The 16,446-nt window shown below is 41.8% G+C and overlaps 1 protein-coding gene and 1 long non-coding RNA gene across 2 annotated transcripts in view; one reads left to right on the plus strand and one right to left on the minus strand.

Annotated features, from left to right (window-relative positions):
- Positions 1–16,446, plus strand: part of CNTNAP2 (contactin associated protein 2) — a 2,292,243-nt gene that overhangs the window by 2,269,558 nt on the left and 6,239 nt on the right. Inside the window, exon 23 of the mRNA XM_019031540.4 lies at positions 11,270–11,350. Within this exon, the coding sequence (XP_018887085.3) occupies positions 11,270–11,350 (81 nt within the window). The remainder of the gene's footprint in view (positions 1–11,269; positions 11,351–16,446) is intronic.
- Positions 1–16,446, minus strand: part of LOC109027818 (uncharacterized) — a 52,190-nt gene that overhangs the window by 13,799 nt on the left and 21,945 nt on the right. The window lies entirely within an intron of this gene.

The raw sequence follows: 16,446 nt of genomic DNA on the forward strand, positions 1-16,446 counted from the left end.
AACAGCGTTTTCCCTCAGACCGGGGTTTAAATGGCACTTCCCGAATTTATATTCCCCTAGATTTGGGGCTTCTTCCTTCTTGCACTCCTGTTAACATCAGCATGAATTCATAAACTCCCTGCAGCGGAAAGGAAAAGAAGCCGCGACAAACCTCAACGAAGAGCCGTACGGCACTGTTAACCAAGTGGTCCAGTCCTGCCCCAGTGTTTACAGGAGATAGATTGGTTCCAGGACCCCCAAAGACACCCAAATCCACAGATCCTCAAGTTTCTGATAGCAAATAGTGTGGTAAATACCTACATATAACCTACACACACCCTCCCATGTACTTTAAATTGCCTCTTGTAGATTACTTGTAATACCTAATACAACATAAATGCTATGTAAAGAGTTGTTGGCCAGGCGCGGTGGCTCACGCCTGTAATCCCAACACTTTGGGAGGCTGAGGCAAGCAGATCACGAGGTCAGGAGTTCGAGACCAGCCTAACCAACATGGTGAAACCCAATCGCTACTAAAAATACAAAAATTAGCCGGGCATGGTGGCGCATGCCTGTAATTTTAGCTACTCAGGAGGCTGAGGCAGGAGAATCACTTGAACCCGGGAAGCGGAGGTTGCAATGAGCTGAGATTGTGCCACTACACTCCAGCCTGGGCGACAGAGTGAGACTCCGTCTCAAAAAAAAAAAAAAAAAAAAAAAAAAAGATTTGTTATGCTGGATTGTTTAGGGAACAATGACAAGAAAAAAATATCTGTACATGTTCAGTACAGCTGAAACTTTTTTTTCCTGAATATTTTTGATCCGAGTTTGGTTGAATCCACAGCTGGGGAACCCGTGGATGTGGAGGGCCAGCTGGACAGCTGCTCCTGGCAGTGAGGCTCTCTGATCCAGACTTTCAAGGTTCACCCTGAGAACTACAGTAAGATACATGAGAGAGTCCTGAATGAGGAGTCGAAAGACCTCGTCTTTGTAGCAGCGACTCTGGCACCCACTAACCATGTGGCTTTAACCTAATTATCATCCATTCTGCATTTTTGCCTCCTTAATTGTAGAGAGGTTGTGGAACTACAGAATCTATAAAGGCCAGCTGTCACAATCAATACTTTACAAGTGCCCACAACATTTTACAATAACTTTGACCATTGATTTATAAACAATTATAACTAAACATTAGGACTGGAACAATTTGCCCACCTGAGAAATAACAAGACATTTATCTCACATGAAAATGGACACCAAATACATTACCTTCGTGTTTATTTTATGAAATACAAAGTCTGAGCATATATTAATAATGAGCTATTTTTTTCTTCTTTTTTTTTTTTGAGATGGAGTCTTGCTCTTTTGCCCAGGCTGGAGTGCAGTGGCACAATCTCGGCTCACTGCAATCTCCGCTTCCCGGGTTCATGCCATTCTCCTGCCTCAGCCTCCCGAGTAGCTAGGACTACAGGCACCCGCCACCACGCCCAGCTAATTTTTTGTATTTTTAGTAGAGACGGGGTTTCACCGTGTTAACCAGGATGGTCTCGATCTCCTGACCTCGTGATCTGCCTGCCTCAGCCTCCCAAAGTGCTAGGATTACAGGCGTGAGCCACTGTGCCCGGCCTAATGAGCTATTTTCAATTAAAATACCTCTTTACCATTAATCAGACAAAAGAGTGCAATGTGTCAGCCTACTCTGAGAGCATTAAGAAATCTTTTTCCTGAAAGGCAATTGAGACAATTCAGAAGTTAACTAAGTAACTGATGGAAAGAGGGAGTACAATGGAATCAATTGCCCACTCAGTCCTTTCATATAAAAGTTGGTTTAAACAATCATAACATATAGCCGATGACGACAACTTTGTTTATTCTGTTTCTCTTCACTCGACCTCTTTTGGTCACTGGATCTTGGACAATCATGAAAGCAGCTGCCACTTTCTCATTCCTTTAAGAAGCTGGAAATGTAAAGCTTGTTTAACTTTTCAAGTCAGGAGCCAAAAAGTCACAATCACCTTCCCCTGTTTGAAATTGGAAATGCTGGCTGGCTACTTTTTTTTTTTTAGAAACTAGGAAGTGAAGGGTAGAGAGAGAAATGTGAAACTCAGGACATGTCAGTACATGCCACATAATTCTCTGCCTACAGAAAAACCTGCTGACTTACGAGAAATCGCTCCCTCCCAAAAATGTGATTAGCAGGGATCCTCTTTTAAAATAAAACAATGTCCCTTCTATCTTCAGCATCTTAGTCGATAACCATTTGTTTTCATATCTGTTTCAGAAATATCAATAGTGAATGGCTAAAAACATTATTTAAGAAAAACAATCATTTTCTGCTATATAACTCAGATTTGAAAACAGAATAAAATGTAATAAAACAAAGAAGCTAAGAACAAAGGCAGAGATACCTCATCTCGCCCGGACCCACTGTAAAAATAATGTTGCAATTTAAATTAAATTATAATTAATAGCAGCAGTTTTGTTGAAGTGTCTCAAAGTATTACTTTAGATGCTGAAACTCCAGTGGTTTCCATGGAGATATTTTCTCTAGGAGATGTCAGATATGATCTAATTTTTTTGTCTCTGATATATGACAACCTGAAGCTTCCAGAGCCTTTCATTTTGGGGGGTTTTATGTTAGATATTTCAATTTATTTTTATATGCACTTCAATATGTTTTGTTTGCAATTGGTTTCTGAGCCTAAATATTTTGAAACTTAGTAAATAAGAACCACAACCACCAAATTTATCTTCTGTAGTTAAAAAAAAAAAAAAAAAACAACTTTACTCTCTCCTTATTCACTAGGACAGACAAGAAATTATAGGCTAAAGAATTCAAATCTCTTTTTAATATTCTGTTCTTACAATTTTTTTTTTTTTTTTTTTTTTGAGATGGAGTCTCATTCTGTTGTCCGGGCTGGAGTGTGGTGGCACGATTTCGGCTCACTGCAGCCTCCACCTCCCAGGTTCAAGCAATTCTCCTGCCTCAGCCTCTCAAGTAGCTGGGACTATAAGCGTGTGCCACCAGGCCTGGCTAATTTTTTTTTTTTTTTTTTTTTTTTTTTGAGATGGAGTCTTGCTCTGTCGTGCAGGCTGGAGTGCAGTGGCGCAATCTTGGCTCGCTGCAACCTCCACCTCCCGGGTTCATGCCATTCTCCTGCCTCAGCCTCCTGAGTAGCTGGGACTATAGACACCCGCCACCACGCCTGGCTAATTTTTTGTATTTTTTGTAGAGATGGGGTTTCTCTGTGTTAGCCAGGATGATCTCGATCTCCTGACCTCATGATCCGCCCGCCTCGGCCTCCCAAAGTGCTGGGATTACAGGCATGAGCCACGGCGCCCAGCCTATAGCTGTCTTTTAAATCAATTTCTAGTACTTAAGCATCTGCCCTGAAACTTGTTTTATAATTTTTTCACATTCTGTAAATGGAATCAAAAGTTATATTCAATATAATATTTTAAAGCACAATTTGCACGATTCCTGGTTTCATAAGTGTTTCTGTAAAGGTAATGGGCCATTCTCTCTGTGCTGCTTTGGCCCATCAGGGGTCCGTATGTGTCACCAATGGAAGGTCAGATTTCTGTGCTTCTGCAACGTGGGCTCAGTTCTTAGCTTGACACGTTGCTCAGCTGACGCTGCCGTCACGTGTAATTATCCTTTGTCAGATAAAATGTCTCCACACTCAGCTTCTGAAGGAAAGCAAACACAGTCAGAAGCCTTTAGATTCCGTTGGCTTCCCCAGACAGCCCACCAACCACAGAAAAAGCAGTTGGGCTAAATTGGTTGGTTGCCTTAAGACCCTACAATGCTGTTGTCATTTGATAGAGCTGGTAGAGACGGATACCTTCTCATCAGAGACAATTCAGCTGAGTGTTTAATGAATGGTTTCTGGAGCCAACTTCTGGGTTCAAATACTAGCTCCACCATTTCCTGGTTGTGTGACCTCAAACAAGTTTTTATCCTTCCAAAATGGGATGAATGTGTCAAGGCTCACATGAGGATTAAATGAGTTAGCATGAAAAGGAGAACAGGGCCTGACTTGCAGGAAGTGCTATTATTATTTCCTAAACAGCTTGTTCCCAAAATTTGAATTTCACATAAATCAACACGAAATGTTTTGGACTCCACAATGGAAGAAAAGCACTTCTGGGCCAGTTCTACCACAACTAGCCACTTGATTTTCTGCCATTTTTGCAACTTTGCCTTTGAAAGTTGCTCCATGGTCATAGAATTCAGAGTTGGGCTGGGCCCTAGAAAGCTTTGTGTTTGAGGAAACTCTAGTCCAAATGATGACTCACTTCACATAATCTTAGAAGTTAGAGCTTTACCAGTCATTGCATCTAAACAACCTAGGTGGCCTTTGTTGTTTAATGTTGGAGTTCAGAACTTGTCACTGTCATTCAAGAGTCCTCTTACTCGGGAGGCTGAGGCAGGAGAACGGCGTGAACCCGGGAGCTGCAGCTTGCAGTGAGCCAAGACCGCACCACTGCACTCAAGCCTGGGCGACAGGGTGTGACTCCGTCTCAAAAAAAAAAAAAAAAAAAAAAAAAGAGTCCCTCTTGCCCCTGCAGCCAAGGGAAGGACATCACCCGCACCCCTGCCCAGCACACAGATGTGAGAGGTGCTCACTCCTTGGTCATCTTGCTGTCACAGCAAAGCCTTTCAGGAAGGTAGTGGAGAGATGGGTGAAACACCTTTAGAAATGGAATGAAACTGTCATATTGTATATTCTTTTTTGGAAAACGAAAGTATACTTTTACTCACCCAGTTCCAACATATGACTGTCCTTACAAAGTATGTTTGTTTGTTATTTTTTGGGATTTTTCTTAACTTGAAAATGAAAGAAGGGAAAATGTACTGTAGTGAGCTCTCAGACTGCTTCTCATACGGGAGACAAAGACAGTGGAAGGGAAGCGCATCTGTGTGTTAAGGTGTGACTGCAGCCATGTCTGAATATGTTTGAGGACCGATAATATATCTGCCTTCCCCTTGGGTGAGGAGCATAGTAGTGCATATTTGTGTGGGCGCTAAAGCCTTAGCCAGGATGTTTACTAAGTACGTTCCTGGGAGAAGACTCTCCCATCATCAATTCCTCCAGCAATATGTCCTGCCTGGCCTGTGCTGGGTGGAGGAGGGGAGGAGAGCTAATCTCTGAGTGGTGCAATGGAAACATGGTCTACAAATATAGGAACACGGATGACCACACACAAGAAGGACACGTGCAAGGGAAATATGCAGAAATATGTGGGCTTTTATAAGACTCTAAATCAGACTGGAATGGCACCATGCTTTGGTGGTTAACATGGAGTGTCATTTGGGGATCCGGAAGAGAAGTATGTTGAATAGAGTCTGTGCTTATTTGATGAAAGACTGGTCTTGAGAATGTTATAGCTAGTCTGTTTTAAATTAACACGCCAAATTTGGACCTACTCACTGTTTCCCAAAGTATAGGTTCCTTGATACTCCAACGCCACTAAAATTGTTCAGCTGTCCCAGCAAGCTGGGTGAGGGGAACGTGGATGTTAGCAGTAGAATAGGTGAGCTTTATTATCCATGTCTCAGTCATGTTTCTTGGTCTCCATTTTTCTCTGTGCGCATTTCCAAGAGGATGTTGGTTCCCAGGGGAAAGGACAGTGGCAATAAAATGTATCTATCAAAATAGCAATTGTGTTGATTGCCAGAATAAAATGGCTTTGCCTCAAGGGGGTAAGCACTCACATGCATTAGGACAACCAGGCTTACAGCATAAATAAATCCAGGAAAATAGGAGTGCTCACACTAAACAAACAAAAGATTTTGCCCTTGAAATGTATAAGGATTCCTGACCTGAGGGTTTTCTACAAGCTGTTTTCTAACAATAACCAAAGTCCAGTGGACTAGGAGTCACTAATACATTTTCTATATTCAATATGTCCATCTCCTTTGTTAGGAAGAATAAGAAACCTGCCTCACTGTAAGGATTTAGTTGAGACTAGGCATCTGACTTTCAAAATTCTACCTGCATAGAAGGTTTTGTTATCAGAAGAAGCTACTGATGTTTACATACCTCTTAATCAACTGATTTTAATTATGCCAGCCAATGAACATCCATTTAGCCCTTGCTACTGCATTGTTAGTCACTGGAACTGCAAACATGATTAAGATTGGTCTCTGACTTGAAGAGGATGACTGTCATGTAAGAAGTCACAAGAATTAAGATTATTCCCATTGAGAAAAGGGACACACAGTCTGAGGTCGCTGAGGATACTTTCAGGAAAGTGGTAAGATCTGATGGACAAAGAAAAGGATAGTAAACCAGATGTCCAGACAGAGTGCCATATGGCAGAGAAAAGGTGTGTCAACTGGAGGCATCAGGAACTCCTATGAGACGGGAGAGTTCCCTAGACCCCTTCACTGGACTTGCAACAGGGGTACAGCTCACTCAAACCTTTTGCGGGAGGGCGAGCACACAGGCAAGTGGGTGCCGCCGCTGGGGTGAACGCTTTTGGTCTCCAGCCCCACAGCAGCGTCTAGGGGTATGTTACAATTAATGCTGTTTTAGCAGTTACTGTTTGGGGATGGCTAAGTGTTAACCAGCTCATTGGAGACAGGGTGACAGACTTTTACCCCCTGCCCTCTTGGTACCCAGGTCCTTGTCTGGCATCCAGGAAGAATCCGGTCACACAGTTTTATTGAGTGATGGAGGTGGCTCTCAGTGGGATGGGGAGCTGGAAAGGGATGAAATGGGAAGATAATTCTCTTCAGTCATCCTCAGCGAAACTGCTTTCCAACTGTCCAGTTACCTCTTCAACATTCAGATGCTGCTTCTCCTCTTGATGTTCAGCCGCTTGTTCTCTTCTCTCCTCTGCCACGCTGCTCTGCTCCTCTGCCAGTGGAGCTTGGGGTTTTTATGGTTACAGGATTGGGGGGCATGGCAGGCCAGGGTGATTTTGGAAAAAGCAGCATTTGGGTGGGAAAACAGGGCTGTGAAGTTCTCATTTAGGGCTGTGGGCTCAGGTTTGTGTGTGGAACCCTTGCCAGGGACTCCACCCTCTTCTACCCAGTATTTCCCTGCCTCCTGTCCATATCACCTATACCTAGAATGTTGAGTTGGAAAAGTGACCCCAGGAAGGAAGGGGCAGGAGAGAAATCCAGCTCAAGGGAGTCTTTCTTCCCTATGCCAAGGAGTTCAGATTTACACCCAAAACAATCCTGGAATATTTTTAAATGTTCCTCCATAGCTCTTGTCATTCTCCTTGCGTCATCTCAGGTAACTCCTTCCACTATCTCCGTATGTTCTGCTACTGTTTTTATCGTAACCTCAAGGGAACCAGATTACCATTGTAATTTTTTTTTTTTTTTTTTCTGAGACGGAGTCTCGCTCTGTCTCCAGGGTGGAGTGCAGTGGTGCAATCTCGGCTCACTACAACCTCCGCCTCCCAGGTTCAAGTGGTTCAAGCAATTCTCCTGCTTCAGCCTCCTGAGTAGCTGGGACTACAGGCACGTGCCACCATGCACAGCTAATTTTTTTTTTTTTTTTTTTTTTGAGACAGTCTCGCTCTGTCACCAGGCTGGAGTGCAGTGGCACGATCTCAGCTCACTGCAACCTCTGCCTCCCAGGTTCAAGTGATTCTCCTGCCTCAGCCTCCCGAGTAGCTGGGACTACAGGCGCACGCCATCATGCCCAGCTAATTTTTGTATTTTTATTAGAGACGGGATTTCACCATGTTGGCCAGGATGGTCTCGATCTCTTGACCTCATGATCCACTTGCCTCGGACTCACCGTGCCTGGCCTACCATTGTAATTTTTTATCACTATACTTAATATATTTTGAAGGTACATATTATTTAAAGAAGGTCGGCCAGGCGCGGTGGCTCACGCCTGTAATCCCAGCACTTTAAGAGGCCAAGACCGGCAGATCACAAGGTCAGGAGATTGAGACCATCTTGGCTAACACGGTGAAACCCCGTTTCTACTAAAAATACAAAAAATTAGCCGGGCATGTTGGCGGGCGCCTGTAGTCCCAGCTACTCGGGAGGCTGAGGCAGGAGAATGGCGTGAACCCAGGAGGCAGAGCTTGCAGTGAGCTGAGATCGCGCCACTGCACTCCAACCTGGGGGACACAGCGAGACTCCGTCTCAAAAAATAAAGAAAGAAAGAAAGAAAGAAGGTCATGACGGGGCAGGGGATAAGGGAAGACAAAGAAAAAGGAAGTCAGGAAATTTCTGCGTTTATCAAAAGGAGACAGGAAATATCACTCACTCACAAAGTATCCAAATATCTAGTAAATGTCTCCACCTGGGTGCCCTATTAGCACCTCCAACTCAATATGTCCAATACAAAACTAATTAATTCCTCATCACCTAAAAGGGCTCCTCCTCCCATAGTCCCAACCCAAGCCAAACTGTCTGCAAGCTGGGACCTCCTCAACCCTTCAACTCCTTGTCCCTTTCTAGCCTTCAAAAGGCAGGGTAGAGAAGATTGTTGACTTTGGAACGAACCCTACCTGGGTTGTAATTTTAGCTAGACTGTTCACAAGCTTGGTGACTTTCTAGAAGGACATGGACTAAATAGTGTCCAGAGAAGAGTAATTATAATGTCAAAAGGTCTGGAAAAGATGGGCAGTAACGGTGCAAGTTTTCATTCCTGAAAAATAGCTTTTGGTCTTTGAAGGGTGGCTTATGGCAGGGAATTGTATACATTCATAACCAAATCTTCCTGTGCTTATGGTTTATGGGTGGCATGACTTATCAGGCAATTTACTATAAATGGACAAGTTCATAATTGAAACCACATCCATGCTTCAGTATATAATCTAAAGACTATGTAAACCAAACTCTTCAAGGATGCGTAGAATAAACAGACCATGTGGGACCAGGAAGTTCTCATGAGCTAAAGAACTTTATTCTTTGTCTATTTTATTGTTCACTGTATATCCTCAGCACTTGGAATGAAGTCTGACATATAGTAGGCATTCCATAAAGATTTAGTGAATAAGTAAATGAATACATTTGAAGAGAAGATTCAGGTTTAAAAAAGAAAGCCAAGGTTTTTATTATATGTTTTTATATAAACCAGTTTTATTCCCACAGGATAATTTTAGAATTAATCTTATAGCTGATGATAAGCCTAATAAATGAAAGATCTTTGCATTCTTGGGCTGACATTTGGGATTGGGAATATTAATCCACACTACCTACCCCAGAAAATCCTGAAGGGAAATGGGAAAGTGAGCTGATGGGAAAGTAGCTGACTACACTGTTCTACATGTTGGCTCTCCCCATTTCCCTGCCTAGCTAACTGGATTTAGGATTGGACCAATTGGCTGGGCATGGTGGCTCACGCCGGTAATCCTAGCACTTTGAAAGGCCAAGGTGGGAGGATCGTTTGAGCCCAGGAATTCAAGACCAGCTTGGGCAACATAGGGAAACCCCATCTCTACAAAAAATAAAAAAATTTGCCAGGTGTGATAGTGCATGGCTGTGGTCCCAGCTACTCAGGAGTCTGAGGCAGGAGGAACACTTGAGCCTGGGAGGTCCAGGCTGCAGTGAGCCATGATTGTGCCACTGCACTCCAGCCTGGTCAACACAGCAAGACCAAATCTTAAAAAAAAAAAAAAAAAAAAAAAAAAAAGGATTGAGCCAGTTAAAACAAGCAAAAACCATCAGTGGTCTCTTTTGCATCCCCCAGTTAAAGACTTGGGGAACATGAAATCCTTGAATACTCAAGAGTTAAGTTCACTTTCATTTGTAGCGTTCTTAGTGTCTGTGCTTTTACTCAGTCAACTGATAGTTGAGATAATTTGGAATATATATACGTATCTATCTAAAAAAGTATAATTTTCCTGGTCCTAAACAAGAATATCAAGTCTGGCCAGGTGCAGTGGCTCATGCCTGTAACTGCAGCATTTTGGGAGGCCAGGGTGAGTGGATAACTTGATATCAGGAGTTTGAGACCAGGCTGGCTAACATGGTGAAACCCTGTCTCTACTAAAAATACAAAAATTAGCCAGGCATGGTGGCAGGTGCCTGTAATCCCAGCTACTTGGGAGGCTGAGGCAGGAGAATCACCTGAGCCTGCAAGGCAGCGGTTGCAGCGAGCCAAGATCACACCACTGCACTCACTCCAGCCTGGACAACAGAGTGAGACCCTTTCCCCACACTGCCCCCGCCCCCCCACCCACACACACACACAAAAAGAATATCAAGTCTAAAAGAGAAAGGATTAAATCACATGTGTTGAAAGAATCTGGAATCTCTCTTTTTGGTTGCCATATTTCCAAGAGAAGAGGAGGAAAAAGGGCTCTACCTGCTTTTCATCATTATCCCGGATAATCTTGGAAGTCCATAGCCCAGGAATAAATTAGTGTTAGAAAACGGAGTATGTAGCAATGTTCTCCCTGAATCATAACATAAACCTGTTTGCCTGGTGTGTACACATTTCATTGTACCAAATAAGTACTTCTAAATTCTTTTTACATTTAACTGGTGCCATCCAGTAGCCAGAGCTTGCTTTAGACTAAGGTGACCTGCTTCTGTTGGAAGATTTACCTTAACTTTTTCAACAGAAGACCAACAAATGTGAATTGTTTCTGAAGTTGGATTAGGTCCTATGGATGACAGAAGATAGTCTGCTGACCTGCAGATGGACTTCGGGATCTATTTGCCTTTACCGGGCTTAAAATTTGTTTTGTCTTAGAGAAATACCTAAATTTAACACAACTGATTCTTATCGTTTGTAATAGGGAAAGAAACAGAAAATTCACTAGGCAGTTAATATTCTTCTTAACTGTTTTGAATTATTACCCCCTTACAAATTCCTAAAGTGTGCCAGTGTCTTATTACAGCCATGAAAAATACAAGTTTAAAGGAATGATTCCTTTTTAAACTTTTTAATACTGCAGCTGTAAAAAGCTCATCTACAAATACATTGAATGCCACCAGTTGTGCATGGGGTTAAAAGTGGATGGGAAGCAGATTTCAACCAAATGTAAGAAACATATTCAAATGCATAAACTCGTCTGTCTGTGGAACTAGAGCAGGCCAGCTCAGGTAGCTCTAGGATTCTCTAATATTGCTCCAAGTGGGAAGTCGTGTTTACCTAGGCCTTGTGCAAAGAGAAACAGCAGGAACAGGGATGGAGGCTGTTGTGATTCTTGTGGGAGACAATGGCAAGACGGGTCCATCTGAAATGGAGATTTCATTTGGGAAAACAGGAATGTTGAAGAATTGCATGAAGAAATAGGTATCAAATTATTTGGGATCAATAGTATACTTGACTCTGACACTTGACTCTTTCTTTCTGTACAGCCAGTGCGGATTTTCCATATAATCCAGGACAAGGCCAAGCTATAAGAAATGGAGTCAACAGAAACTCGGCTATCATTGGAGGTAGGTGATGTCTAGAGGAGGCTTACATGGGGCTACTCAACTATGGAAAGTAATAGTTGTCAATAACATAGTAGTCTAGGAAAAAAAGTTTTCTAGGTTTTTACATTATTCATTTTGCTGTTTAAAAATTATGACATATGATGTGAAGAAATATAGTAAATATAGCCGGGCACAGTGGCTCACCTCTGTTATCCTAGCATTTTGGGAGGCTGAGGTGGGCAGATCACCTGAGGTCAGGAATTCGAGACCAGCCTAGCCAACATGGCAAAACCCCATATCTACTAAAAATACAAAAATTAGCTGGGCATGGTGGCTCATGCCTGTAGTCCCAGCTACTCGGGATACTGAGGCAGGAGAATTTCTTGAACCTGGGAGGCAGAGGTTGCAGTGAGCCGAGATCGCACTACTGCACTCCAGCCTGAGCAACAGAGTGAGACTCCATCTCAAAAAAAAAAAAAAAAGAAAGAAAGAAAGAAAGAAAGAAAGATAGTAAATGTAACCTGGCTACTTTTTAATGCTGGCTTGTAAAAAACAAATAGCAGTGGCAAGCTGGACAGACTCAGAATAATTAAGTAGGTAGTAGTGACCATAGCCAGGACATTTCTTTATCCCCCTCTGATATTTTTCAGTCTTATCCTTTCGCATCCCAAATGGTCCAGGATAGCGTACTATAAAAAAATGAAAAGGAATGCTGGGTGCAGTGGCTTACGCCTGTAATCCCAGCACTTCGGGAGGCCAAGGCAGGTGGATCATTTGAGGTCAGGAGTTCAAGACCAGCCTGGCCAACATGGTGAAACCCCACCTCTAAAAATACAAAAGTTAGCCAGGTGTGGTGGCGCATTCCTGTAATCCCAGCTACTCGGGAGCCTGAGACAAGAGAATTGCTTGAGCCTGGGAGGTAGAGGTTGCAGTGAGCTGAGATCACACCACTGTACTCCAGTCTAGGTGACAGATTGAGACCTTTCTCAAAAAAAAAAAAAAAAAACGAAAAGGGAAATGCCAGTCTGATTTCAGTTATCATAATAAAAATTATCAGAAAATCACTGGAGGTCATTATTTTAAGTGAAATAAGCTAGGCACAAAAAGACAAATAGTGCATGTTCTCACTGATACACAGGAGTTAAAAGATTTACACACATGGAGGTAGAAAGAAAAACACATAACAGAGATTGGGAAAGTTGAGCAGGAGGAGGAAGGAGAATGAAGAGAAGTGGGTTACAGGGTGCAAACATACAGTAAGATAAAAGGAACAAATTCAGGGTTTGCTAGCAGGGTAGGATGACTATATCTAACAAAAATGTATTGTACTTGGTTGATGAACCCCTAAATACTATGACTTGACCACTATTCCTTATATACGTGTAACAAATTTTCTCATGTACCCCATAAATTTGCACAATTAAAATAATAAAAACTAAAAATGTATCAGAAGATTAACAAGCTGTAGCATCTAAAATATTCCAGTGTTTTCTTCTCACCATGGACAGCTACATAATAATTTGACTCTCCTCGGATAGCCACTGAGCCTCATGCGTAGATCAATATTGACATCCCTGTTACCATTAAGATCCCAATCCTCACTGTTTTTTGCTTTTTTAAATGAACTTAATTGAAGTATAATACGCATCTATAAGTGTAACAAGTCCATAACTTTTATTTATTTATTTTTTTTTTTTGAGACAGAGTCTCACTTTCTGTTGCCCAGGCTGGAGTGCAGTGGCGTGATCTCAGTTCACTGCAATCTCTGCCTCCCGGGTTCAAGCGATTCTCCTGCCTCAGCCTCCTGAGTAGCTGGAACTACAGGCATGCATCACCATGCCTGGCTAATTTTTGTATTTTTAGTAGAGACGGGATTGTACCATGTTGGCCAGGCTGGTCTCCAACTCCTGACCTCAAGTGATCCACTCGCCTCAGCCTCCCAAAGTGCTGGGATTATAGGTGTGAGCCACCGTGCCCGGCCCCAATCTTTTTTATAGTTTATGGTTGGTTTGTCCTATCTAAAAAGTCTGCCTACCCAAAGGTTTTGAAGATTTTTCAGCTTTCTTCTAGAAGTTGTATCACTTTATCATTTGCCATCAGGTCTTTAATCACTTCGAGTTAATGTTTATAAATGGTGTGAGAGAAGAGTCAAAGTCAGTATTTTCCAAATGAATATCTAGTTATTCCAAGACCATTTGTTGAAAAAAAAAAAAAAAACTATACTTTTCCTCAATTGAATTTTCTTGGCACTTTTGTTAAAGCAACTGACCATATGTGTGTGTGTGTGTGTGTCTATTTTCTGGGCTTTTTGTTTTGTTGGTCTATATATATCCTTCCTTAGCCAATATCATGCTTGCTTTATTGTTGTATCTTTTTTTGTTGAGATGGGAGTCTTGCTCTGTTGCCAGTGGCGCGATCTCGGCTCATGCAACCTCCGACTCCCTGGCTCAAGCGATTCTCCTGCCTCAACCTCCCGAGTAGCTGTGATTACAGGCACGCACCACCCTGCCTCAACCTCCCGAGTAGCTGGGATTACAGGCACACACCACCATGTCCAGCTAATTTTTGTATTTTTAGTAGAGACAGGGTTTCACCATGTTGGCCAGGATGGTCTCAATCTCCTGACCTTGTGATCCACCCACCTTGGCCTGCAAAACTGGTAGGATTACAGGTGTGAGCCATCGCTCCCAGCCTGTTGTATCTTTATACTAAGTCTTGAAATAAACAATGTAAGTTCGCTAATCCCGGCCAGGCGCAGTGGCGCACGCCTGTAATCCCAGCACTTTGAGAGGCCAAGACAGGTTCATTAGAACATCTTAACGATATTTAGTATTTCTGTCTTTACATGGTGTATCTATACGTTTATTTGTCTCATCAGTTTCTCTCAGCAACGTATTGTGGTTTTCAATGCGAAGTCCTGAACAGCTTTTGAATTTGTGCAATTATTACTATTTCATTAATTTCATTTTCTAAGTGTCTCTCTCTGGCATATAAAAGTATAATTGATCTTTTATATCAGCCTTGCCTTCTGTGACCTTGCTAAATTTGCTGTTAGTTCTAATAACTTTTTTTGTATATTCCTCAGAATTGTCTACCTAGACAAGCATTTTATCTGAGAATAATGAGATTTTTTTTACTTGTTTCTTTCCAGTCTATATCCTTTTGTTGTTTCATTGCACCGGGTAGGATTTTCAGTACAAAAGTGAATAAATATTGAGATTTGACAATTTTGCATTGTTCCCTATGTTAGGGGAATGTGTTTGATCTTTCACTATGAAATAGGATATTGGCCATAGGTTTCCAACAGATGTCCTTTATCAGATTGAGAAAGTTTCTTCTACTCATAGTTTACTGAAAGCTGTATGATGAATGGGTATTGGAAGTTTTCCAAATGCTTTTTCCACATCTATTTAGATGATCATATTGTTTTACTCCTTATTTACTTAATGTGGTAAATCACATTGCTTTATTTTTTAATGTTAAACCAAACTTGCATTCCTAGGATTAACATTATCATAATACATGATCTTTTTTTACATATTGCTGGGTTTGATTTGCTAAAATTCTATTTAAAAGAATATTGTGGCCGGGCGTAGTGGCTCACGCCTATAATCCCAGCACTTTGGGAGGCCGAGGCAGGTGGATTACCTGAGGTCAGGAGTTCAGGACCAGCCTAGCCAACACGGTGAAACCCCGTCTCTACTAAAAATATAAAAATTAGCTGGGCGTAGTGGTGGGCGCCTGTAAGCCCAGCTACTCCTGCCTGAGGAGGCTGAGACAGGAGAATTGCTTGAACCTGGGAGGCTGAGGTTACAGTAAGCCCAGATCGTGCCATTGCACTCCAGCCTGGGCAACAAGAGTGAAACTCCGTCTCAAAAAAACATACATATATATATATATATATATATATATATATATATATATATATATATATATATATATATATATTGCTCCATAGTTTTCTTGTAACATTTTTCTGGTTTTAGTATCAGGATAATGCTGGTCTCATACAATGAATTGAGTAGTGTTTTCTCCTCCTATATTTTAAGAAAGATGTGTAGGATTGGTCTAATATCATTAGGTAATGCTTGTTAGTAGTATTGTTCGAGTCTTTTAAATTTTTGCTGATTTTCTGTTCAATTGTTCTATCAGTTACTGACAGAACAGTGTTAAAATCTCCAACTATAATTGCAAATTGGTCTAATTCTCCTACCAGTTCTGCCAGTTTTTGCTTCATTTATTTTGTACTTAGGTTAGGTTTATACACATTAGGAAAATTATGTCTTCTTGATGAATTCACCCTTTTGTCATTATGAAATGTTCTTCATTTCTACTAACAACCTTGTCCTTTGCCTCATATTAATGTAGCTATTCCAGCTTATGATTATTGTTTGCATATCTTTTCCCACCCTTTTACTTTTGACCTGTATTTAAAGTTCATGTCTTGTAGATATCATATAGTAGGCATCTTTTTTATCCACTGTCTCTACTTTTTAATTGGAGTGTTTAGATCAGCTATATTTACTTCTGTTTTATCTAATCTGTATTATTTCATCCAGTATTTTTTTCTTTTTCCTTTTTTTCTTTTTTCAGACAGAGTCCCCCCCCCTCACACAAGCTGGTGTGCAGTGGCATGATCTTGGCTCACTGCAGCCTCCGCCTCCCAGGTTGCTGGGATCACAGGAGCGTGCCACCATGCCTGGCTGATTTTTGTACTTTTAGTATAAAAGACCGGGTTTCACCATGTTGGCCAGGCTGGTCTTAAACTCCTGACCTCAAGTAATCCGCCCGCCTCAGCCTCCCAAAGTGCTGGGATTACAGGCGCGAGCCACTGCTCATTTCAGACATCATGTGTTTCACCTCTACAAGTCCCACTTTGTCTCATTTGTTTTTTCCCCTCATTTTGATCATGTTTTCCTTTAAGCCCCTGTGCAGGTTTCTAATAGCTATTGTACTATCCTTATCTGCTCATTCCATGTTCTGTCCTTTCTGGCTGTCCTTCTAATTGACTGATGTTCCTTCTGGTCAAGTGACATTTTCCTACATTTTTTTTCTCTGAATTATTTTTCTCTGCAGCTTGACGTTATTTAGATGTGTTTTAAAGCTTTTTCAGGACA

The sequence above is a fragment of the Gorilla gorilla genome, chromosome 6, assembly GCF_029281585.2.
Source record: "Gorilla gorilla gorilla isolate KB3781 chromosome 6, NHGRI_mGorGor1-v2.1_pri, whole genome shotgun sequence".
Lineage (NCBI taxonomy): Eukaryota > Metazoa > Chordata > Mammalia > Primates > Hominidae > Gorilla > Gorilla gorilla.